Raw genomic sequence first — 26,525 nt, 5'->3', positions numbered from 1 at the left:
AATTAAATTTTGACTTTTTGATTACATTTTTTCAACTTTCTACAGCACAACTGTGGTAATGAAACTTTTGACATCCCGTACTGTAACTTTATATAGTGTTTGGCACACTATACTTAAATAGACTTAAATTAAAAATATTTAATGACATTTTATATTGATTTTATAATGACATGTGTATAATTGTATAATTGTTGACGCTATACTGAGTTTACAAAGAAACTTTTACAACATGCCATACCTTTGTAAACAAAATTTTTTACAACCAATTTTTTTTTTTTTATTTACTACTTCCTATGCTGTGACTTTGTAATTTTTTTAATGACAAACTATGGTATGACTTTTATTTAAAAAAAAATTACACTGGCTTTATGCCATTTTTACAACATACTATTGTGTGACTTTTTATTAATGTTTTTGACATACACTATGATTTGACATTTTATAAAATTCTTACATAAAACATACTATATTATGACTCTTTAAACAAAACCTATTATACTATGTTTAATAACGCCACAGACAAACTTTCATTCATCTTTATTTTCACCGAAGAGAAAACATGCCACACAAACGGACACATGTAAAAAAAAAAAAAAAAACCTCTTCACATCGGGTGATGTCATTGTGACAGGGAGGGGGGGCGGGGTCAAGGGTCATTTCAAGGCACTATTTATTATATGAACATAGAAACAGGTGAGAGGTCAGAGTTCACTTTGAGCTACAGAGATCAATACTGTCAATACGATCAATAATGTCATCAGAGTCAGTGAGAGGGTTGGCTGCTGTCAGAAAGCCACAGTGTGCTCGTCTAAACCAAAACTCATCATCATCATCATCATCATCATCATCAAGGAGGTTCAGGAGTCTTAGAAGTCTCTGATCAATTATCAGTAAGGGACAGGAAGTGAAGCAGGAAGTGAGGAAACAGTCTGTTAAATAGAAACTCGGCAAAAGTCAACAGAATCTGTAAAAACAGAAAATCTGTAAAAAACAAACAAAAAATCACAGAAACAAACACAAAGAAAGAAACAACAGAGAAACAAAAATCAGTGAAGATAATTATCAGAAATAAATCAGCAGTTACAACAGAAACAGTTTGAGAAGAGTTTGGAGGGAAATTACAGCTCGACTGAACCTCTGACTGCTGGGTGCTGAATCCAGACCGACCAACATGACATTTTACAGAGAACACGTATGTGTGAATGTGTCGGACAGACGTGTTTGTGTGGACAGAGTTCTTTGATTATTGATAATCATTAGACAGACAGAGCAGACGGCAGCAGGGCTGTCACTGCGACACGCAGCACTGATCGTACTCAGAAAACCTTCTGATTCAGACAGAATCAGTCGAGATGATAATTTCCAACATGAAGTCAACGCAGAGAAATCTAACACTCCTCAACATGATGTGTGTTTCTAAGTGTGTACATCTGTGTGTGTTTATGTGTGCAGCCATGCGTGCTGCAGACACTGCGCTGCCGTCGCTCTGCGGTCAGGCTGCAGCTCCAACATGGTCAACAGGAAGTCACTGAACTGAGCCGCCTGATCCAGCGGCCACTCGTACTTCTCCAACAGCACCTCGAACAGACCCCACGGCTTCAGGCTGGAGATGTGACGCAGCTCACCTGAGACAGGTACACAGACAGGTGATACAGGTACACAGAGAGGGAGAGAAGAGCAGACAGACAGATGGACACACAGCCTGTCTTACCTCTCCTGTTGAAGTACTCTCTCGAGTACCTTCCAGACAAAGCAAAGGGCAGAGGAATCGGTCCGAGCAGCTCGATGACGTGAGCGATGTGATCTGAACACAGAGAACAAACGCACACTGAGTTCCTCTCTGATACCCTGCAGCAGTGTGTCTGTGCTGTCAGACGGCAGTGGTGTGTGTAGTATGCTGTGTGTTATGATGTGTAGTACCTTCGTCTCTGGTGTAGTCTTCTCCTGAATGAGGTTCAAACAGATAATCTCCTGTCGCCAACTCGAACGCCTGAAACATCATTACATCAATGATCAATACAGTTTTTACAACATGCTATAGGATTACTGATTTTTTTACGTCTTTTATGAAAAATCTGACACACTATACCGTGACTTTTTAGCAGTTTATTTCGACATACTATACTATGACTTTTTTAGCAGTTTTTTCGACATACTATACTATGACTTTTTAGCAGTTTATTTCGACATACTATACTATGACTTTTTAGCAGTTTATTTTGATATACTATACTATGACTTTTTTTCGACATACTATACTATGATTTTTTAGCAGTTTATTTCGACATACTATACTATGACTTTTTAGCAGTTTATTTTGATATACTATACTATGACTTTTTTCGACATACTATACTATGACTTTTTTTAGCAGTTTTTTCGACATACTATACTATGACTTTTTAGCAGTTTATTTCGACATACTATACTATGACTTTTTAGCAGTTTATTTCGACATACTATACTATGACTTTTTTTCGACATACTATACTATGACTTTTTAGCAGTTTTTTTGACATGCTATACTATGACTTGTTTCGACATACTATACTATGACTTTTTAGCAGTTTTTTCGACATGCTATACTATGACTTTTGCGACATACTATACGTTGACTTTTGCGACATACTATACTATGACTTTTTTTCGACATACTATACTGTGACTTTTTTAGCAGTTTTTTCGACATACTACACTATGACTTTTTTGTGCCGTTTTTTTGACATACGATACTATGACTTTTTTCGACATACTATACTATGACTTTTTTTGTGCCGTTTTTTCGACATACTATACTATGACTGTTTTCGACACACTATACTATGACATTTTCGACACACTATACTATGACTTTTTTCGACATACTATACTATGACATGTTCGACACACTATACTATGACTGTTTTCGACATACTACACTATGACTTTTTTTGTGCCGTTTTTTCGACATACTATACTATGACTTTTTTCGACACACTATACTATGACATTTTCGACACACTATACTATGACTGTTTTCGACATACTACACTGACTTTTTTCGACACACTATACTATGACTTTTTTCGACATACTATACTGTGACTTTTTCGACACACTATACTGTGACTGTTTTCGACATACTACACTATGACTTTTTTTGTGCCGTTTTTTCGACATACTATACTATGACATTTTCGACACACTATACTATGACTGTTTTCGACATACTACACTGACTTTTTTCGACACACTATACTATGACTTTTTTCGACATACTATACTGTGACTTTTTCGACACACTATACTGTGACTTTTTCAACATACTATACTATGACTTTTTTCGACATACTATAATATGACTTTTTTTGTGCAGTTTTTTCAACATACTATACTATGACTTTTTTCGACATACTATAATATGACTTTTTCGACACACTATACTATGACTTTTTTTGACATACTATACTGTGACTTTTTCGACACACTATACTGTGACTTTTTCAACATACTATACTATGACTTTTTTCGACATACTATAATATGACTTTTGTCGACATACTACACTATGACTTTTTTCGACACACTATACTATGACTTTTTTTGTGCAGTTTTTTCGACATACTATACTATGACTTTTTTCGACACACTATACTATGACATTTTTGACACACTATACTATGACTGTTTTCGACATACTACACTATGACTTTTTTTGACAAATTATATTATGACTTTTTTTGACATACTATAACTATGATTTTTTAAGCAATTTTTTCAACATACTATACTATGACTTTTTTCGACATACTACAATACAACTTTTTAAGCATTTTTTTGACAAACTATATTATGACTTTGTTCGACATACCATACTATGACTTTTTAAGCAATGTTTTCAACATACTATATGATGACTTTTTTCGAAATAGTATAATATGACTTTTTAAGCTTTTTTTTGACAAACTATAGTATGACTTTGTTCGACATACTATAAGACGACTTTTTAAGAATTTTTTTGACAAACTATTAAGACTTTCTTGGACATACTATACTATGACTTTTTTCGACGTACTATACTATGACTTTCTTCGACATACTATACTATGACTTTTTTTCGACATACTATACTATGACTTTTTTTTTTTCATTTTTTCGAGATATTATACCATGACTTTTTTTCGACATGCTATACTATGACTTTTTTCGACATGCTATACTATGACTTTTCTTTTAGCAGTTTTTTTGACATACTATGACTTTTTAAGCAATGTTTTCAACATACTATACTATGACTTTCTTCAACATGCTATATTATGACTTTTTTCGACATATTATTCTATGACTTTTTTTTTTTTTCATTCTTTCGAGATATTATACCATGACTTTTTTTCGACATGCTAGACTGACTTTTTTTAAGCAGTTTTTCGACATGCTATACTATGACTTTTTTTTTCTTTCATTTTTTCGAGATATTATACCATGACTTTTTTCGACATGCTATACTATGACTTTTTTCGACATGCTATACTATGACTTTTCTTTTAGCAGTTTTTTGACATACTATGACTTTTTAAGCAATGTTTTCAACATACTATACTATGACTTTCTTCGACATGCTATACTATGACTTTTTTCAACATACTATACTATGACTTTCTTCGACATGCTATACTATGACTTTTCTTTTAGCAGTTTTTTGACATACTATACTGACTTTTTAAGCAGTTTTTTGACATGCTATGACTTTTTTCGACGTACTATACTATGACTTTCTTCGACATGCTATATTATGACTTTTTCGACATACTATACTATGACTTTCTTCGAAACGCTATACTATGACTTTTCTTTTAGCAGTTTTTTGACATACTATACTGACTTTTTAAGCAGTTGTTTGACATGCTATGACTTTTTAAGCAATGTTTTCAACATACTATACTATGACTTTCTTCGACATGCTATACTATGACTTTCTTCGACATGCTATACTATGACTTTTTTCAACATACTATACTATGACTTTCATCGACATGCTATACTATGACTTTTTTCAACATACTATACTATGACTTTCTTCGACATGCTATACTATGACTTTTTTTCGACATACTATACTATGACTTTTTTTTTCCATTTTTTCGAGATATTATACCATGACTTTTTTTCGACATGCTAGACTATGACTTTTTTTAAGCAGTTTTTCGACATGCTATACTATGACTTTTTTCGACATGCTATACTATGACTTTTCTTTTAGCAGTTTTTTGACATACTATACTGACTTTTTAAGCAGTTTTTTGACATGCTATGACTTTTTTCGACATGCTATACTATGACTTTTTTTAGCAGTTTTTTGACATACTATACTATGACTTTATTTGCAGTTTTTCGACATACTATACTATGACTTTTTTCAACATGCTATACTATGACTTTTTAAGCAGTTTTTTCGACGTACTACACTATGACTTTATTCGACATACTATACTGTGACTTTATAAGCAGTTTTTTCGACGTACTACACTATAACTTCATTCGACATACTATACTGTGACTTTTTAAGCAGTTTTTTTTTGACATACTATACTATGACTTTTTTAGCAGTTTTTTTGACATACTATAATATGACTTATTGACATACTATAATATGACTTTTTTCGACACACTATACTATGACTTTTTTCGACATACTATGACTTTTTCGACATACTATACTATGACTTTTTTCGACATACTATACTATGACTTTTTCGACATATTATACTATGACTTTTTTCGACATACTATACTATGACTTTTTCAACATACTATACAATGACTTTTTTCGACACGCTGTACTATGACTTTTTAAGCAGTTTTTTTTTTCGACATTCTAGACTATGACTTTTTGAAATGCTTTACTATGACTTTTTAAGCAGTTTTTTCGACATACTACACTATGACTTTTTTCGACATAATATACTGTGACTTTTTAAGCCTTTTTTTGACATACTATACTATGACTTTTTTCGACATGCTATACTATGACTTTTTTCGACATACTATACTATGACTTTTTAAGCCGTTTTTTTGACATACTATACTATGACTTTTTTCGACATGCTATACTGTGACTTTTTAAGCAATGTTTTCAACATACTATACTATGACTTTTTTCAACATACTATACTGTGACTTTTTAAGCAATGTTTTCAACATACTATACTATGACATTTTTCAACATACTATACTATGACTTTTTTCAACATACTATATTATGACTTTTTTCGACATACTATACTATGACTTTTTTCGACATGCTAGACTATGACTTTTTTAGCAGTTTTTCGACATGCTATACTATGACATTTTTCAACATACTATACTATGACTTTTTTCAACATACTATATTATGACTTTTTTCGACATACTACTATGACTTTTTAAGCAATGTTTTCAACATACTATACTATGACTTTTTTCGACATACTATACTATGACTTTTTTCAACATACTATACTATGACTTTTTTAGCAGTTTTTTGACATGCTATACTATGACATTTTTCAACATACTATACTATGACTTTTTTCAACATACTATATTATGACTTTTTTCGACATATTATACTATGACTTTTTTCAACATACTATATTATGACTTTTTTCGACATACTATACTATGACTTTTTTCGACATGCTAGACTATGACTTTTTTAGCAGTTTTTCGACATGCTATACTATGACATTTTTCAACATACTATACTATGACTTTTTTCAACATACTATATTATGACTTTTTTCGACATACTACTATGACTTTTTAAGCAATGTTTTCAACATACTATACTATGACTTTTTTCGACATACTATACTATGACTTTTTTCAACATACTATACTATGACTTTTTTAGCAGTTTTTTGACATGCTATACTATGACATTTTTCAACATACTATACTATGACTTTTTTCAACATACTATATTATGACTTTTTTCGACATATTATACTATGACTTTTTTCAACATACTATATTATGACTTTTTTCGACATACTATACTATGACTTTTTTCCACATACTATACAATGACTTTTTAAGCAGTTTTTTCGACATACTATACGATGACTTTTTCGACATACTATACTATGACTTTTTTTTTTAGCAGTTTTTTCGACATAGTACACTATGACTTTTTTCAACATGCTATACTATGACTTTTTTTAGCAGTTTTTTCGACATAGTCTACTATGACTTTTTTTGACATGCTATACTATGACTTTTTGAGCAGTTTTTTGACATACTTTAATATGACTTTTTAAGCAGTTTTTTCTACATACTATACTATGGCTATTTTGGACATACGATAATGACTTTTTAAGCAGTTTTTTTGACATACTATAATATGACTTTTTTCGACATACTATACTATGACTTCTTAAGCAGTTTTTTCGTTATACTATACTATGACTTTTTTAGCAGTTTTTTCGACATACTATACTACGACTTTTTTCGACATACAATACTATGACTTTTTTTTTGCAGTTTTTCAACATACTATAATATGACTTTTTTTTGACATACTATACTATGACTTTATTTGCAGTTTATTCGACATACTATACGACTTTTTTCGACATACTATACTATGACTTTTTTTGACATACCATACTATGACTTTTCATCGAGTTTTTTCAACATACTATATGATGACTTTTTTGACATACTATACTATGACTTTTTTCGACATACTATACTATGACTTTTTTTGCAGTTTTTCAACATACTATAATATGACTTTTTTTGACATACCATACTATGACTTTATTTGCAGTTTTTTCGACATACTATACTGTAATTTTTTTCGACATATTATACTATGACTGTTTTCGACGTACTATACTATGACTTTTTTGCAGTTTTTTCGACATACTATAATATGACTTTTTTTTGACATACTATGACTTTTTTTTGCAGTTTTTCGACATACTATACTATGACTTTTTTTGACATAGTATAATATGACTTTTTTCGACATACTATAATTTTATTTTTATTTTTTTATAAAATAGTATACCATGGCTTTTTTAAGGATTTTTTTTCCTGCAATAAAATACAATACCTTACTAAACTAACTTTTCGATTGAATTTTTATGACAACCAATATATGACACTTGAATCACATTTGTTTCAAAACTTAGACTTTTTTTACAACCTACAATGCTATGAATTCTTTAATGAAATTTTCTGAAGATTTTTTCACATACTGAACTAAGACTTTTTAATACTTTTTTTTTTAAATAAAATATTTTATATATACTGTACTATGAGTTTTCAATGAACTTTTTAAATTAAATTTTATGATATATATACGACATCACGTTTTATTGAAAATTGTTATGCTCTACTTTGACTTTGATATGAAATTTTTATGAAAAATTTGTGACATAGTGACATGTCAGGCTGAGGCTCGTTCATGTTAGCCATCACTTTTAGAAAAAAATTAAAATACACTTTTACTTTTTTTTACCCTTTAATTTACACTCAACTCCCAAACTTCTTTCCACACTAAAGAAGTCTCTGACAGCATTTATCATGTGTGAGGGGAGTCATGTCTGCAAGTGTGGGTTTCATAGTGAGTTTCAGTGTGTGCGTGAGTGTGTGTACCATGCAGGCGGTGCTCCAGATGTCAGCAGGCGGCCCATACTCTGCTCCAATCAGAACCTCCAGAGCTCGGTACTGTCGGGTCTGAATGTCCTCTGTGAAGTGTTTGTGCTGGATGAGACACACACAGGGAGACAGAGAGGAGCCATCTGATTGGTCCAATGTTCATACTGACACTACAGAGAGGACGAGGAGAAGATGAAGATGTCTCACCACCCAGCATGCATTTCCCAGGTCAGCGATCTTCACTCTGAGTTTGTGGGCATTCTGAGGATCCAGAGGACTGAGGATAAAATCTGACGCACTGAACACTGAAACACACAAACAACACATGAAATCACGTTTATTACATTATCATTAATTATGGATCAATACTGCTGCCTACAGTTAATCTGTATGTGTGTGTGCTCTCACCGTCTCTTCCACTCGAGTATCCTGACTGAGTAGAAAGTGCTGACTCGGATGTCGCTGACATCACAGAGCCTGAGAAGCCTGATAGGCCTGAGGCGGGGCTGGAGAACCGTCCAGGGGCGTGGCCATTACACCTGTCCTCCAACCAGGAGCAGGTGGACTCTGGGCTTGCTTTGCTGTTGGCTGTGGAGCAGGAAGTGTTGCCGTTGACAACCAGAGAGCCTGAGAGGAAAGGAGTGCATTTACAGTTTATTTAACTTAACACACACACACACACACACACACACAAACCTGACAGTGGGTAAAAAATATTCTATCAAAGTAAATGTTGTATACGAACATGCAATGACAATAAAGGCATTAATTCATTGATGATGTTGTATTATCTACGCAACAGTGTGTGTAACATTGTGTGTAAGAGTGTGTACTCACAGTTGCTGTCAGTGTCGTCAGGTTGGATCACACCGTCCTCCTCCTCCATCCTCTGAACACACAGACAGAAGGAAATGAAACCTTTACTTTGAAGGGATGAATTTGTCAGGGGCGTAACAATATGTGTACTCGTCCTGAATCATTCAGATCAGCACATTCAAACATTTCATTTCTGACGGCGTCACCTCAACGTTTTATTTTTTATTATTCATTCTGTCTTATTGAAAATATTCTGGTATCTGACTTCCTTAAGTATGACCCCAAAACCAAGACAGGAACTGAACTGTGAATGCTGTGTACTGTGACACCTCTCATTTTATCACTTCCTGTTTTAATCTGATTGGCTGCTTGTTAATAGCAGTTGTAGTGAAACATACTCACAGTGCTCACATTTGATCATTCAAATAAAATAAATAATAAAATAAAATACACAAAGAAAGAAAAATAATAAATGTTCACTGTTTCATTCTCACTACGCTCTGTTCACTTTAACGTCTCAGCTCATGATGCCCCACTCACCACCTGATCACATGACATCATCAGTGTTACAGTACCTGTATATCCACCAGTCTCTCCTCCAACAGTCTCTGCTGACGCTTGGCTTTCCTCTTCAACTTCTTCTTCTTGTTCTTAGACAGCTTACCGACCTACACACACACGTGTATACACAACAATACACACACACACACACGCACAGAATGAGAGAGAGACAGCAGAACACAGTGAAGTTTCTACACACCGATGTGAATGTGCTCTAACACACACACACTCTGTGTTACCTACACTACACACTGGTGAAAACACTATTTGTTTTTATTTCATGGAAACATGCAACAAATGTCCCAAACTGGAATCAAACCAGTGACATCACCATCACAGGAAACTGTGGGTGTGTGTGTGTGTGTGTGTGTGTGTGTGTGTGTCCTACTGAAATCAAACTGGTGACACCACTGGGGTCGCAGCGATATACCGGTTTTAAGGTATACTGTGATATAAAAGTTGACAGTTATTGTACCGTTACATTTGTTTATCTACGATATGAAAAAAAATGCAACTGGACGGAAAATCTCAATTTTATGTATTTTCAATTTATATATACACATATATTCATATATTTTTTTCTTCCAATTTATTATCAACGGGGAGACTTTTTACACTAACTTCCATTTTAAAACAATGGTTTAAGTTTCAATCATAGAAATAAAACGTTTGTTCAACCAAAAATAATTTTGTTTTCATTCCTTTAGGCTCATTTCAACTGATGATAATAATAACTGTGATACCGTGAAACCGAGATATTTTCGGAGAGGCTTATCATAACGTGAAACTCTTAGACCACTGCGGCCTTGGACGCCACCATCACAGGACACAGTAGGTAGGGCTGGCTGAAAATAATCAATTCATCTAATTCAAATCGATTTTCATTTGAATCAGATCAACCTTTTAATAAAGGCTTTTCCCACGGATGTGTGGAGCTTTAAGCCTGTTAATCTCTCCAGTAGAAAACAGGCCACGGCGCTGAACTATTGACGACCATAGTCTTGAAAAGCTTCAGCGTTACTGGCTCTTTTAATCTGTATATTGATCTTTTGGTGTAATATATTATCGTGCTGCAGCAGCCGCTCCTCCTGCCGTCTGTGTGTCGGGCCAGCCAAAGTAATATATTTAGTTTTAATTTTGCTCTGAATTTATTCTAATTTAAAATAATTCCTTACAAAATTTACAGTAATAGCTCTCTGAGAATCTCTTTCACAGTATAGCAAAAACCACCACAGGATAGTGTGTGTGTGTGTCTCACTTCCTGTTTTTACATTCAACAAGCTGGATTGTTTGATCAGGTTTTATTAGCAGGAAGCTATTTCCGGCAGGTCAACACCAGAGACAAGTTCTCACTCTGACATGGCCGTGACCAATGAGAACATAGCAGGCATCACACCTGGACACTTACCTGTAGATCCCTGGGAGCCATGCTAACTAGAGGGACACGTGGAGGCAGACAGACAGGGAGAGAAGAGACAGGAAGATAACATCAGAAACAGGAAGTAAAGATGGAAACAGACAGACAGACAGACAGACAGGTCAGAACTATGTGGAAAGAGAAAAGAAGGAGACAGCTTAACGAGCAGACAGACAGACAGACAGACAGACAGAAAGTTGCTGTGTGTCTGAACAAAGTGGAAACCACAGCTCCCAGTAACACTGCTGTTTGACTCCAGTGGAGAAACATTAAACTGCCATTCTGACCAATCACGTGGCTGCTCCTCACCTGATGACCCAGAAGGGGGCGGGGCTCCAGCTCTCTGCCAGAAGGTTGCCTCAGCTGCCAGTCTCCTGATGTAAACCTCATCTACGTCCAACAAGATGTTCTCTGGTTTGATGTCGGTGTGGATGATCTTACACTTGGTGTGGAGGTAGTCCAGCCCCTGCAGCACCTGCAGCCACACAGCCGAGTCACTCAACAGGTCAACGTGTCACTGATGTCATGTCCTGAGTCATTGTGTGCACATTGTAGGTGTGTGTGTTACCTGTCTGATGATGGTCTTGACACACACCAGAGGAAGTCCCATGTAGTTCGACTTAATGATCCATTTTAACAGCTGATGACCCAAAACTTCCAGAACCATACAGACATCTGAGAAAAGCTGAGGAAACTACTGACTGATGAAGACAGGCAGGTATACAGGTACAGGTGAGTATACAGACAGGTAGACAGGTACAGGTGATGAGGAAGGATACGCACTCCGTTGACTCCTGATATCTTGAAGTCATCAATCAGCTGGACGATGGTTTCTCTGTAGGGGTCAGAGGGGTCACTGTCTCTCACCTGTACACAGAAACACTTGTCACCTGTGTACTGCAGAACGCTGTGTTCCAAAATCATCATGTTACTGTGGGAGTAACGAGGAATGGACGCAGCACAGACTGCACAGACTTTAATGTCATGACCAGCCTTTCATGATTATCACTCACTATCACTTCTCATCCAAATCATAATTTCCTTGCAGCTGTAGAGTCTCTGCTGCAGATATAACCTGTGCGTGTGTGTGTGTGTGTGTGTGTACTCACACATCTCAGCAGTTTGATCTCGTCCAGAGCCGTCTCAGTGTAATGTGGAGCGCTCTTCACCACCTTCAACGCCACAAAGCGCTTCTTCCTAAACACACAGATTCACGACGTGACAGAATCGATGCAAAGACCTCAGAATTACAATGATAAATGTGTGTGTGCGTGTGTGTCTTACTGCAGGTCCCAGCAGAGCCACACTGTAGAAAAATGTCCCCAGCCCAGTTTCCTGACCACGTGGTACCTCCCGTTAAACAGATCACCGATCTTCACGGGGTAGTAACCACCTGGAACACAAACAGAACGAAACAAACTGGAGACTCAGCACGGACACAGTGACGAGAGCCTCTGTGTTGGGTCATTTCTCTGGTCCTGTTTACACCTGGTATCGTCAGGCCTCCTGGGTGATCTGATCACAAGTGGACAGCTCTGAGCCTGTCTCTTTACACCTGCCATCATAACGCATGTCGAGTAACAACTTGTGATCAGATCTCTTTTCCTGCTCTTTATACAAATTAACACGAGCATCATTTCCACCTGCAGAGATTGGTCTGCTGGAAATTTAATGCAGCAAAAGAAGAAGACAAAGGCTGGAAATACTCCAGACACAAACAGGACCATCGTCAGCTTTCAGATGGGACGAACGGACAGAGACTTCAGATGGGACGGACAGACAGAGACCTAACGAAAGGAGGAGGGGTTGTGGTTTGCTGTTGGTACACGAATGAGCTCATACTTCTGCCTATACAGATGATGTCACCTGAGCAGGCATTCCTTCAGTGTGGCCCAGGAAACATTAGCTCACACACTGCTGACAGAACGCAGCCACATGCAGCACAGACCATCTCTGAATCTGGTCTGAGTGATCAGATCTCAAGACACATTGAGGATGCAATGGGTGCATTCACACTTGGGGCTTTCCACTGTCAGACTGATCACCCAGGATGCATGTTACCCCCGGCCCCTGAGGAGGAAATTTCATTGGTATAGTAGTGTGTGCTGATTGCGTGCATACTGCAGTTGGAAAAAAAGGTAATAAATCACAATATATTTTATCAAAATACTCAGCATATCGCAGTAATGTATTGTGATCTAAGTATTGTGATAATATCATATGGTGATTCCCACCCCTAGTTGATTCTGAAGCTGACGGAGGAGAACCGTACTCAGTCTGCTGTCAGCGCAGCCTGGACCCAGACAGGAGACAGACATTGGTTGGATCAAATATCAGCCAAGTTTATCAATCCTTTATCGTCATTTATTTTTAATTGACTGTAAATACATAATGCAGCAGGTGGAGCTGTTTGATTCCTTTATTATTCATGTTTTCACTGCGTCAGAAAATCAGAGGACGAATCATCGTCAGTCATTTCGGTTCTCTTCGCTGAATCAGGAAATAAACTCTCACCTTTGCAGTAATCTGACGGGTCTTCCTGCTCCTCATCGTCAGAGCCCAGCAGCTGGACAGGAGGTGGAGTTAACTCAGGAGGGGGTGGACTTAGAGTCAAAGGGGGTGTGGTCATATGTGGGGTGGCTGATGACATCATGGGAGGCAGACCGGTGTGGGGGCCGAGGGTGTCAAAGGAACGGAGGAAGGAGGTGGACGAGGAGCTGGGGGAGTATAGGTGGGAGGAGACGCTGGAGGTGAAGGTCACTGAGTTCAGCAGGAAGGGGTCAGGGTGGGAGGGGCTTAATGGAGGTGTGGGAGGAGCTTTGGTAGGCTGCTGGGCAGAAACTGATGGTGATTCTGAGGCATTGTGGGTAATAATGTGTGGTGACGCTGGAGGCAATTTGAAAGCATCTGTTCGGCCATCAGGCGGACTCTGAGTTCTGTGAGGTGATCTGGAGGAATTCTGGGTAATATTTTGGTTGACAGGGGGCGGTGAGTGGCTAGGACTGTGCTCAGGACTTTGAGACGTGGCAGGAGGGGATTGGCTGAATATCTCAGGCGTCACTGGGGATGTCAGGGAGGTGTTTAGACTCGCAGGAGGTTCCAGGTGTGCTACAGGTGTGTCTGTTGGATCCAGAGGGGGAGGGGGTGTCTGGGGAGGTGGTGAGACAGGTTGGGGAGGCGGCGGGGTGGCGGCGGTGGGTGGGGGGGTCTGTGGGGGCGCTGTGATGGGCTCATGGAGATCTTCAGTACATGTTGGCGTGTTCTGTGGTGATGTGGTTGTATCTGGAGCACTTTGGGGGCGGGGCTGGGCAGGTTGGGAGTGACTCTGCTGGGGTGTCGGGTCAAGGCTGCTGTTGGTATCTGGACTCTGAAGATTACAGAAGTCATCAGGCCTGAAACAGAGGAAAACAACGTATTACACCACGGCTCCACAGGAAGGGCCTCAAACTAGTGCTTGTCTGAAAAATGTGACATCACAGCCACCACGCACTGTGGTTGGTCAGCTGTGTGGTGATGAGAAAGTGGGCGGGGTTTGAACTTTTCTTTCTGTCACTTTTCATGTGAACAGGTCTAAACTATGAACATCTTGAGACTGAAGATGTGAAAAACTGAAGACAACCACCAGCATGGACATTCACAAAGAATGAAAACGCTTTCGATGTTGACGTCAGACAGATTATCTGATCGCGTTAACCCAACCCTAAATGGCGGTGTTACTATGGATGTCCGAGTTGACTCTAAACAAGGTTTGGGATTCAGTGAGCTAACGTAAGTGTTGTTATTCTTCTCCTCCGCCTTTGTGCATTCATCTTCATTCATTCATCTAACTGCTTATCCTGTTGGGGGTCACAGGGGGTGGAGCCTATCCCAGCTGACACTGGGTGAGAGGCAGGGTTCACCCTGGACAGGTCACCAGACTATCACAGGACTGACACATAGAGACAGACAACCATTCACACTCACATTCACACCTATGGACAATTTAGAGTCACCAATTAACCTGCATGTCTTTGGACTGCTGGCTGCTCTTAGTTTAGAAAGCACTTGCTTTGATGTGCAGCTAAGTTTTCTATGAGCGGATCATTTTAAACATCGATATTGTAGCCGATCAGGTTTATTTAATTTTGGGAATCGTGTTTTTTTTTAATTAAAATTCAATTAATCGTGCGGCCATGAATCAGATACGATACCTGTACATGTACAGGGAGGATGTTTTCGGCCTGGAAACATTGGATGATGATGTCATTCTAATCACATACACAGAGTCAGACGGATCATATATCTGCGTCACACACAGCTGCTCCCCTCTCCATGACTTCTCTGAGTCATGGACATTGTTGAGGTTCGGCGTACTAAAATAGACTCTGTGTGTGTGTGTGTGTGTGTGTGTGTGTGTGTGTGCGCACGTGTTGTGGGATCACGATTCAGTCTCTGGTTCTATTATTGGAGCCGAGTCTCTGCAGACGGAGCACCAAACCTGTTTCTGTCAGTAGGCCACCCGTTAGCTTAGCACAAAGACTGGAAGCACGGGGCAACTGTTAGCCTAGCTTAGCCTAGCCTGTTAGCCTAGCTTAGCACAAGGACTGGAAGCAAGGGGGAATTGTTAGCCTAGCAACTAAGACACAGATATATATGTGGTATCTTCTGTATCACGCATCTTTTTCCTGTGCAGACCTCCTTGTGCGTCGAACTGTGTTCAACAGTTTAAATGGATCCACAAGGTCTGTTCAGGTTTATACGCTACATTCATCAGTTATGATGAAGAGTCCCCCACTTCCCTTCAGCGATGCACAGTCATGATCCAGGTTTTGAATTACCGTGTAAAATGTGCGGTTGCTTTGTTTGAGTTCATGACCTTCATTTGTCCCCAGTTCGGCGGCAGCAGCAGTGACACACAGAATATAAAAATCCCACACACATAAACACACATAATAAAAACAAATAAACACAGGAGTGAAGAGGCAAAAACATGACGTACACAAGTTCAAATATAATGAAGAAAAAGAAAAGAAGAAGAAAGTGTTGTGGTTGAAGACGAGCTGAGCAGTGAGAGTTTATATCTGGTAGATTTGACCATCGTCTGAACCACAGAGCAGAACCCTTAAGTCTGAGTGTTTGAAGAGGTGACTGTCAGTAGATGATTCCTCTTTGTTGTTTAGGTCAGAAAACACTTCTGCTGAGTGACAATATTTTAACTGCTGACTTTCATCACTGATGAGATCACAGTTCAGACCAAAGATTCTTGACGAGATGATGTTTTTAGAACGTCATAGAGAAAAGTGTCAGCAGAGTGAACTGGCCGGTCTGAGCTCGTCTGAGTTGACTAGAGATGATACACCGTCTCATGGTGGTCACTTCCTGTCAACGTTACAGATCAGAAGTACAGAGAGTTGTCACTTAGGCTTGCGGACGACCTGTTGTCCTTCCTGAGCCGCAGCCGCCTTTTGGCTTAATAGCGACAATTTCATACAAGTACACAAATCAGCTTCATTATAAGTCACAAGATTCACAGACAAAACACTGAACTCTGGACACGTTTTCCCCACAAATACAACATGCCAATGTTATTAGCACAAGCCTATGGTATTTTACAACATATAAATTAGCCTAGCAATTAGCAGAGTTTTTCTTTACTCATGTGAAGTCAGGATAAATCACACACAGGACTTAAAATGCAGGTCTGTAGTCAGCTTCCACCTGTTTAGCAGTGCTTAACTTCTTTGATTTAGTTTTATCCACAGGTCTGTGGTGATTCACACACTTCAAGATAATGCTTTGTCAGCTCTGGTGATGTGGTTGTCTGCTGACATCAGTCTGATTAACTACACCTGTGTGCTCAGCTCGTAGGTGGAGCTCAAACTCAAAGTAAATGCACACAATCTTACCGATTCTCGTCTGTTCGGACTCTCCGGTGTTTTTTGCCTCTCCGCCGGTGTTTCTTGCCGGTGGTGGCAGCATTTCCAGTTCCTGCACCGACTGCTGCTGAGAGGAGGAACATCAGAGTCAGCGCTACATTTAGTCACACCTCCACAACTCAAGGTTCAGTCACACACCAACCTCCATTAACCTCCATTAATACCGTACACCAAACTCTGATTCAAAAGCTTCAAATTTAACACCTGCTTAAACTATAGAAATATATTATGGTCTATGGTTGGAACATGTGAACCCCTAAAGGACTGTTTGTTATTTATGAAGGGGGAGGGGTGGTGTGAAAAGAAGCAGGCATGTTAAATATTTTGAGGGACTTATGTTTTTCATTTTGGCTAAGGGGAGGGGCGCACAGATTTAAATGGTTTTATTTTGTATTTATTTTACTGCTGATTTTTAAAGAAAACATGCCCAAATGACACCATGTATCACAGCCAGAAACTGCAAAAACAGAAATTATTGTAGTATTTTCAAATTTCCAACAGTCCTTGGACACATCCTGTCCCACAAACACGCCTCTCCCTATTTGTAAAGCCTTACATGTACATACATGTACAGCTGTGCATCATTAAAAACGGGAAGGCTACTAAAAACAGTATAACAAAATAAAACAATGATGGTCAACAATAAACAGACAAATCAAGACTTATACACAACAGTGAACAAATGGGTCTTCAGCTTTGCTTTAAAAATATCAACTGAACATACCTGCCTAATACCAATAGGTAGACTGTTCCACAAGCTTGGTGCACAAAATGTAAAAGCACGCTCACCAACCGTCTTTCTACGGGACACTCAGAAGATGAGTCCCCTGGGAGCGCAGTTCACATGCAAGTGTGTATGGTTTAAACACGAGTACTGTGGTGCAATGCCATTTACAATTTTATAAGTAAGCAAAAGCACTTTAAAGTCTGCTCTAACCTCTGCCTGAAGCCAGCGGAGCGAGGCCAACACGGGAGTAATATGCTCATATTTATCCGCTCCGGTCAAAACACAAGCTGCTGCGTTCTGTACCATCTGAAGACCCCGAAAACTCTTCTTAGGCAAACCTGACAGAAGGACATTGCAATAATCTAGCCTTGATGTGGCAAAAGCATGAATAAGGATCTCAGCATCCTTAAATGAAAGGATAGGTCGAATCTTGGTAATGTTCCATATGTGAAAAAAGGCCATTCTGGTCCTTTATATGAAAATCAAACGAGAGGGTCTGATCCAAGAGCACACCAAGACTCTTAACTCTGTCACTGCAATGAATCACAAAATCATCCAGAGACAAAGTAATACGTTCATAGAAATGCCTTAATTTTGCAGGACCTGTCTTAGTCTAGTTAAGTAACAGGAAATTTCTAGATGACCATCCCCTAACTGCAGCTACACAGGTCTCAAGTTTAGTTATCTCGGAACCATTTTGCAGGATATTAGGCATACAACTGTAAATCGTTGGCAAAACAATGAAAAGAGATCCCAAATGAACGTAAAACCTGACCCAAGGGTGCCAAGTACAGAGAAAATAGCAGTGGACCAAGTACAGACCCCTGTGGAACCCCATGACTAATGGCATGCATTTCGGAGAATGTGTTATTATATAAGACACGTTGAGATCTGTCTGACAAGTAAGATCTCAACCAAAGGAGCACCTGACCTGAGATGTCAAAGTCATTTTCAAGTCTGTCCAATAAAATAGAATGATCCACTGTGTCAAATGTCGCACTTAGATCAAGCAACAGTAGCACAGATGCTGACTCTGAATCTACAGCCAATAATAAATCATTTACATTTGCGTTTCAGTTGAATGATTTACTCTGAAAGCAGACAGAAAGAGGTCATTTAATGTCAAGTATTTCAAGATCTGATTTAAGACAATTTGTTCAAAGACTTGAACAAAGACTGACAAAAACACAAGATTGGAGACAGGTCTATAATGTTTCAAGGAGTTGGCGTCCAAGCCAGGCTTCTTTAATTAGGGCTTAACCACAGCAGATTTAATACAACCTGGGAAAACACCAGTGGAAAATGATAAGTTTAAAATGTATAAAACATAATGACCTAGGGTAGACCATAGCTCCTTGACCATCCAAGATGGCAGAGGATCTAAAGAACAAGTTGCACATCACGCTGCCATGACTACCTTTGTTAGACTGGGCAAAGATGTCGGCTCAAAGACAGAAAAGCCTTAACCTTTATTTATTTATGTGTCAAAAACAAAGTCATCATTTATATACTGAGGTATTCTGATGTCATCCACCCTGTCATTAAAATATGCTAAAAAATGTTCCAACATTCATTAGCAGAGTTACTAAAATCATTTGATCAGGTATTGTCGAACCGCAGACAGGGCTGAACAGTTTAGACACAACCAGGACGTGTCAGGACGTGACGGAGACGACCAGCCAGGAGTGACAATCAGAGTTCACATGGAAATAAAATGTCACCTGGAGGATCAGTGAGAGCTCAGTTTACCAGCAGACAGTGAACACATCATCCTATCATATCTGTGCACGTGTGTCTCTGTGTCTCTGAGTGTGTGATACATAGTGAGGACTACAAAATGTATTAAAGCAACAGAGTAAAAACATTTTTTAAGAGCGGGGACATTTGGGCCGGTCCTCACTTTGTCACAAGCCTGTTTGAGGGTTAGGACTGTCAGTGTGTCTCAAATCTAATCCTTCTGTACTAAACACAAGTGCACTAAGCGCGTCCACACTGAATAGTACAGGAAAATGCTAGGGCTAACCCAAAAAATTCGAAGCTTCGTTCGATGGCACGGGATTTGATTGTGAAGAAAAAAATTCGAAGCTTCAGCGCTTTTTTTCCGTTTTTTGGGGGAGGCCTTAAACGCAACACTAACACCGTCAACGAGCCACGAGCGCACTCAGAGCTGCTCTGAGTCTGGTGTCAGAGACACTTCTGATCCTCTGAGTTGCGCATCTGTTTGGTTGTGTTGCAGTGTGTGCCGAGAGTTTTAATTTAAAGTGCTCACAGACTCGGGCGCACTATAAGCGGAGCGTTGAGCGCACTTCCGCGTTGTAGTTTCCAATAAAAATGTCCATGAAACACTACATTACCCCCAATTCTTGCACGTTTCTGTCATGGCCCCCCCCCCAAAATGCAGTGTACTACTGGTGCACTCAAAACGGTCCAAACGTTGACTGTGAAATGACGGAAACTTCTCACCCTCAGCGGTCGCCCTCTTTGTGACATGGCGGCTGAGGACAACAAGGAGCAGAGCTGGCTACAGTGAACATGGCCATGTTCTACAAATGGAAGTTCTACATGTTTTTTGCACTAAGGACTAGAGTTGTACCGATACCAATTAGGGCTGTAGTCAACCAAAGAAAATCTTGGTCGACTAAAGTCACACATAATCTTCAACTAATCGATTAGTCGTAGAAAAAACAATCTGCACGTTATTTTTACTTGTGCGGTGGTGTGTCTGTGTCACTCTGCAGTTACACCTCCAAAACACTAGTCGGCGGTGGAGGACTGTGTTAAGTGCTGTAAAGTTTAGTTCGAATCAAACTTTATTTATATAGTTGATTCAAAACTCTCATTAAACACACATTAAACACACATTAAACACACATTAAACATGGCTTAATAAGGACAGTTTCAGACACAACTGGCTTCACTATAAATCGCAGAACTGACAGACAAACACTTGTCTTTATCTGGACACATTTCCCCCACCAATACAACATGCTAACGTTATTAGCACAAGTCTATGGCATTTTACATTGTATAAATTAGCCTAGCGTCTAGCGATCTTTCCCCCTTCTCATATAAAACCAGGGACAACAGCAACATGTAACAAAGGTATGGTACACAATGTGGCTCCATTACAACTCACAACATTCACTGACAAAACAACTGTCTGATACTAAACACGTTTTCCAAGCAATTACAACATGCTAACGTTTTAGCGCCAGCCTATGGCATTTGAGATTGTATAAATTAGCCTAGCGACAAGCGGAAATTTCCTCTGCTCATATAAGGCCAGCATGAATCACACACACGACTTAAAATGCTATTTTAGTGGAGGCTTTGCTGTTTTCACAATTTATTGTTTCTTATCTGTGAAATACACAAGTAAATACAAGCTTCGTTTCCACTGAGGGAAATGGTGTCAGCTTACAGAGACAGACAGGAGGTCTGCGTCACCGCGACGCTGAGCGTGAGGGTGGGCGAATTCAACTTTCTGTCAACAACGAGGGTGTTTTGAAAACACCCCCATTTTCACAGGTAACTTAGCCTGTCCCCCCACCGCAGGAAATAATGGATTAATCCTGGAAAGCTGTTGATGTAGCACTTTTCTCCTTATGAAAGTAACATGGCAACTATTCGACTAATGAGAATTTGGTCGGACGAGAGCATAGCGACCAAATAATCGACTAGTCGACCAGGAGACTACAGCCCTAATACCAATACCAGTATCGGAAATGCCTCTGATACTGCCTAAAACGAGGTATCGGCGAGTACAGCCTATGACCAATCCGATACCACGTAATACCTCATGTCATTACGCATATGCACGCTACAGGCAAATGAAACGGAAATGGAGTGGAGTTTAAAAAGCATTCTACTGTAGCCTTTAAAATGTCTTTTTTACCAAATTGTGTGGCTGCACTTTAACCTGTGTCTTGATCCGTGTCAACACTAGATAATAATAATAATAAAAAAAGTGTTATGGCATTCATTCTACTATTATGTATTTATTTCTTAATATTTTACAGAGTTCTAGGAGTTGAGATATACAACAATTCATAGCCCATCCATTTTTATTGTACGCACTGGTATTGGATCAGAATCGGTATCTTCCATCAGTTTAGATGGAAAAATGCACATCCAGAAGTATCACATCGGAAAATTATGATGGAAACGCCAAAATTTGAAATAAAATCCACTGATTCGCACAAACTAAAATACGCCCGCTTTAGCCGGGTTTTGGTTGATTCGAAAAAATGTTGATTGGCAAAACAGGGGATGGAAACAGTTATGTTCGAATTAAGTCTGACGTAGCGCACCTCTCTCCATGGTGATATCCACACTCCGGGTCGGGAAGGCGGTAATGCATTTACAAGCTGGTTGCCAACCGACAGAAAACGTAGAAGAAGAAGAAGAAGAATGCGAGACTTGTTTTTTTTCCGGTTCTGCGGAAAACTCGCGCGAGTTTGTAGTTTTCACCAAAGTCCGTACATTTAATGTAAACACACAGGATTCGTATTTTAATGTGCATTTCCCAATGATTTGAATCACTTTTGGATGGAAACATGGCTAATAATGTTTGTTGGGTCTGAAATACTATCAACAATAATGCGTGTGCTGACGTTAGCTTGCTAGCTAACTTGCTCCTGGCTACAGTGGCACATTTTAATCAGCACTGAAGTTGAGACGTAAGTTTGGTTTGTGTGTGGGCGGAGACAGTGGCGATAATTCTCCACCGTCTGCAATTTGCCGTTTAAAAAGAAGAGAGAGGAAAAGAAGAAGAAGCTCAGATTTGATTATGGGGTTTTTCCTGATTAAAGTGTTCATGATGCGTCAAAGGACAGTCGGAAATTTACAGTCTAACTATAATTTCTATTTTTACAGTTTCTGGTTGTGATAAATGGTTTATTTTTGACTTTTTTAAAAGAAAACATGGCGTCCAAACTCGCAGCATGTTCCATCTACAATTCTGCAGTAAAGTAAAAACAAACTAAAACATTCAAACGTGCGTGCCCCTCCCCTGAGCCAAATTAAACACGAGTCCCTCCCCAGTGCTTAAAAATTATATGACATGTCTCCTCCTTTTGTCCCACCACCTCCCCCCCTCACATGAGTACGGAACAGTCCCTTACAGTGAGGGGACAGACACTGTGTTAAGTCAATGAGGGTCCTCACAAGGCCAGAGGAACCAGAATGTGTGTGCTGTGTGTGTCACGGGCTGGTACCGTTAGCTAACGGCAGTTAGCTTAGCATGTTAGCTTCGCTCTCTGGAGTTCAGCGTGTTGATTTAACGGTCACTGAATTCGACACAAACTGTACCGACAACACCGACAGCTGTGCCGGGACACCGACCTGGGTCACAAGTACTTTACCTATCAGCATCCTGGCTCCCGGTCCTCAAACCGAACCGGGTCGGAGCGCTGTGTCCCGGCCGGGCTGACGGTTCTCTGACAGGTAGTTAGCCTCCGTGAAGCGGCTGGACGTCCCCACCAACCGGCGCTGAGACCCGCAGACAGTCCGACCGGACGAACTAACCCGGGTCAGAACGGCTCAGTGCGGTGACGCGTGCTGAACGTGGCCTGTCCGTTAGTCAGAAAACAGCTGACGGTCTGCCGTCACTTAGCTCCGTTAGCTCCGTTAGCTCCAGCTGCAGATCGGCGGATCTTCCTGCAGACCGGCCCGGTCAGTCCCGGGTCAGCACCGGATCTGTACCCTTCAGTAGTACCGGAGCACTGCCGGCTCAGTACCGGGTCCACTCTTTTATTCTGGGTGTGTTTTCTCTGCTGCCTCGGTCCTACCGTTCATGGTCTCAACAGCTGCTGTCAGTCCGACACCGGACACCGGTCTTTGCGCATGCGCAGTGAACGGCCACGCTTAGACTGGACCCAAACTGGGACCAGTGGCGGATCTAGAAGACTTTAAACACGGGCCGGTCTGTGGGTGTCCCCCACGTTAAAGTACTGAACACTTCTACAGGTGAAATGTGCAGAAACCAGCGGAGGATCAAGTAACTGAAAAATACACCTGAGTACAGGAACAGATATCTGAGCTGGAGATGAGTTTGGTCACAGAATCAGAGTCCGAAAAACTTTGCTGATCTCTGAGGATGAAACTGATCTGATCTGAGCAGAGAATTATGATGACGTAAGAATAAGAGTATGAAATAGCAGCATGTTATTATAAAGCAATAAAATAAAACAAAATAGAAATGAAAATGTGCACTGAAATAAAAAAAAAATAATGTGTATATTATGCTACAGTGTTTAACACTGGAACTTAAGATATTGAAAATATTGCAGATAAAATACATATCATCACTGTTCTGAGGCTGTAAGTGTGTTAATTACAATGAAATATATAATCACTGGAGTAACACAAGAATATAAAATAAATAAAAAAAATAAGGAATATGTGCAGATATGTGCGCTGAATGTTGAATAAATATAGATATTCAAGAGGTGAATATTAGAATATTACTTCAGTAAAGTCTTAAAGTACCTGATATTTTAATTATCAACAATAATTGTATTATATTAAATGTATTTAAGTATTGAAAGTAAAACTACAAGTAAATGCTGGTAATAAAAAAGTGAGCAGTCAGAATTCTGAGGATTATGAAGTTTTTACACCCCCTTAAACATGAAGTGTGTAAAGGCAGATTTAAACGTGTATGTCAGCTCTATGCATAGCGTACACCATTGTGAGCATTTATACTTGTGCGGTGGTGTGTCTGCAGTTACACCTCCAAAACACTAGTCAGCAGTGGATGTTTCTGTGAAGTGCTGTAAAGTTTAGTTGATTCAAAACACACATTAATTAAACACACATTAAACACACACTAAACATGGCTTAATAGAGACAGTTTCACACACAAATCAGCTTCACTATAACTCGCAGCATTCACAGACAAACACTTGTCTTTATCTGGACACATTTTCTAAACAAATACAACATGCTAACGTTATTAGCACAAGCCTATGGCATTTTACATTGTATAAATTGGCCTAGCAGCTAGTGTATATTTTCCCTACTCATATGAAGCCAGGATAAATCACACACAAGACTTAAAATGCTATTGTTTCTTATCTGTGAAATTAAAGTAAATCAAAGTTTCATTTCCACTGAGTGAAATGGTTTCAACTTCAGCTATATATGTATATATGCATATATATGTGTGTATATATATATATATATATATATATATATATATATATACATGTATAATAAAATATATCTGCCAATATATCCTCCTAAATCCTGGGTGCCCCCCAAAACACTTTCTATAAATTGATTCACACTGGGATTTTACTTTTTTTTCTACTTTTAATATACATTAAGCTGCCTTCACAGTGCCTCACCACAACTGCCCTGACAACCACCAATCACAAAAGCATTCCCCAAAAAACGCAGAGCATCCTTAAGAGCAGCTGCCACAGCTCTTCCACCAGCTCCTACCATGAGGCGGAGGCGGAGTTACAGGTACAGGCGGAGTTACAAACACACACACACACACACACACACACATCGCAGTTATAGTGCCCACTAAACTTTGGGATATTTTTCAGACATTTTATTAACATTGTTTTCTGACATTTTATCAACATTTTATTAACTTATAATGTCATTAATATGATCCCCCACAGTTGGAGCAGATCTGTTGTGTAGGACTAGATGTTAATATCCCTTATTGCACACTTGAGACACTGCTGGACTCTGTGGGATGGTCAAGTGAGAGATGGCATCCTCTAGGTTATCAAGTCGGCGCCCTCCTTCCTTGCTGTTTCTCTGATTGGCCCACAACACCTCCAGAAGGTTCAGCAGTGAATCCCAGCGTCCCAGGTTCATCCCCTAGATGCCATCTACTTATTTGAGGGCCCAGGTGGAGTCCTTCCTCTTTATCCAAAGACAATGACTCCCCTTTTCAGCGGCTCTGGAGAGGTCCTTGATTGCCTGCCTGTGGGCCTTCCCTCGCACTCCCATCTCCTGGAGTAGCTTGGATGTTGAGGTGGTTACGAACCCTCTGCAGCCGACTTCTACTGACCAGTACCTCCGCTGTCCAGCCTTGTTGTTGTACATCGGCTGCAAACTCAGCGTACCTCAGCTTCTTGCGCTCGTTGGCCTCCTCCACTGCACTCTCCCAGGGCACTGTCAGCTCGATGATATACACGTGCCTGAGCGAGGCTGACCATAGCAGGTCTGGTCGCAGGTTGGTGGACGTGATCTCAGCTGGAAAGCAGAGCTTCTGGCCCAAGTCTGCCAGCAGCTTCCAATCCTGTGCCCTGCCTAGCTGCCCAGTGTCTGGTCTTGAGGTGGCGAGACTGGCTTGACCCTCGTCCTCCCGGACAAATGTTGTTACCTGCCAGCAGGATGACGGGGGAGGAAGGGCGTTGACACTTGTCCGTCGAATTTCCAACACTGCTGCAAGACACTTTAACACCTGGTTGTGCCGCCAGGTGTAACGGCCTTGGGT

At 39.7% G+C, this 26,525-nt stretch overlaps 1 protein-coding gene across 1 annotated transcript; it reads right to left on the bottom strand.

Annotated features, from left to right (window-relative positions):
* Nucleotides 1-653: 653 nt before the first annotated feature.
* On the bottom strand, nucleotides 654-24,084 carry srpk3 (SRSF protein kinase 3). The gene is made up of 17 exons (XM_033629846.2): nucleotides 23,428-24,084; nucleotides 17,308-17,404; nucleotides 13,937-14,814; nucleotides 12,707-12,815; nucleotides 12,532-12,619; nucleotides 12,202-12,289; nucleotides 11,991-12,097; nucleotides 11,732-11,897; nucleotides 11,414-11,439; nucleotides 10,020-10,112; nucleotides 9,466-9,517; nucleotides 9,037-9,255; nucleotides 8,836-8,933; nucleotides 8,626-8,733; nucleotides 1,921-1,990; nucleotides 1,712-1,804; nucleotides 654-1,625 (listed from the first exon to the last, which is right to left on the bottom strand). The coding sequence occupies exons 1-17, from the start codon at nucleotides 23,435-23,437 to the stop codon at nucleotides 1,441-1,443; spliced, it is 2,487 nt and encodes an 828-aa protein (XP_033485737.1). The 5' UTR covers nucleotides 23,438-24,084; the 3' UTR covers nucleotides 654-1,440.
* Between the last annotated feature and the right edge of the window lie 2,441 nt (nucleotides 24,085-26,525).

The sequence above is a fragment of the Epinephelus lanceolatus genome, chromosome 8 (assembly GCF_041903045.1).
Source record: "Epinephelus lanceolatus isolate andai-2023 chromosome 8, ASM4190304v1, whole genome shotgun sequence".
Lineage (NCBI taxonomy): Eukaryota > Metazoa > Chordata > Actinopteri > Perciformes > Serranidae > Epinephelus > Epinephelus lanceolatus.
Note: the sequence above shows the minus strand (reverse complement) of the source record. Positions and strands in the feature narration are given on the sequence as shown.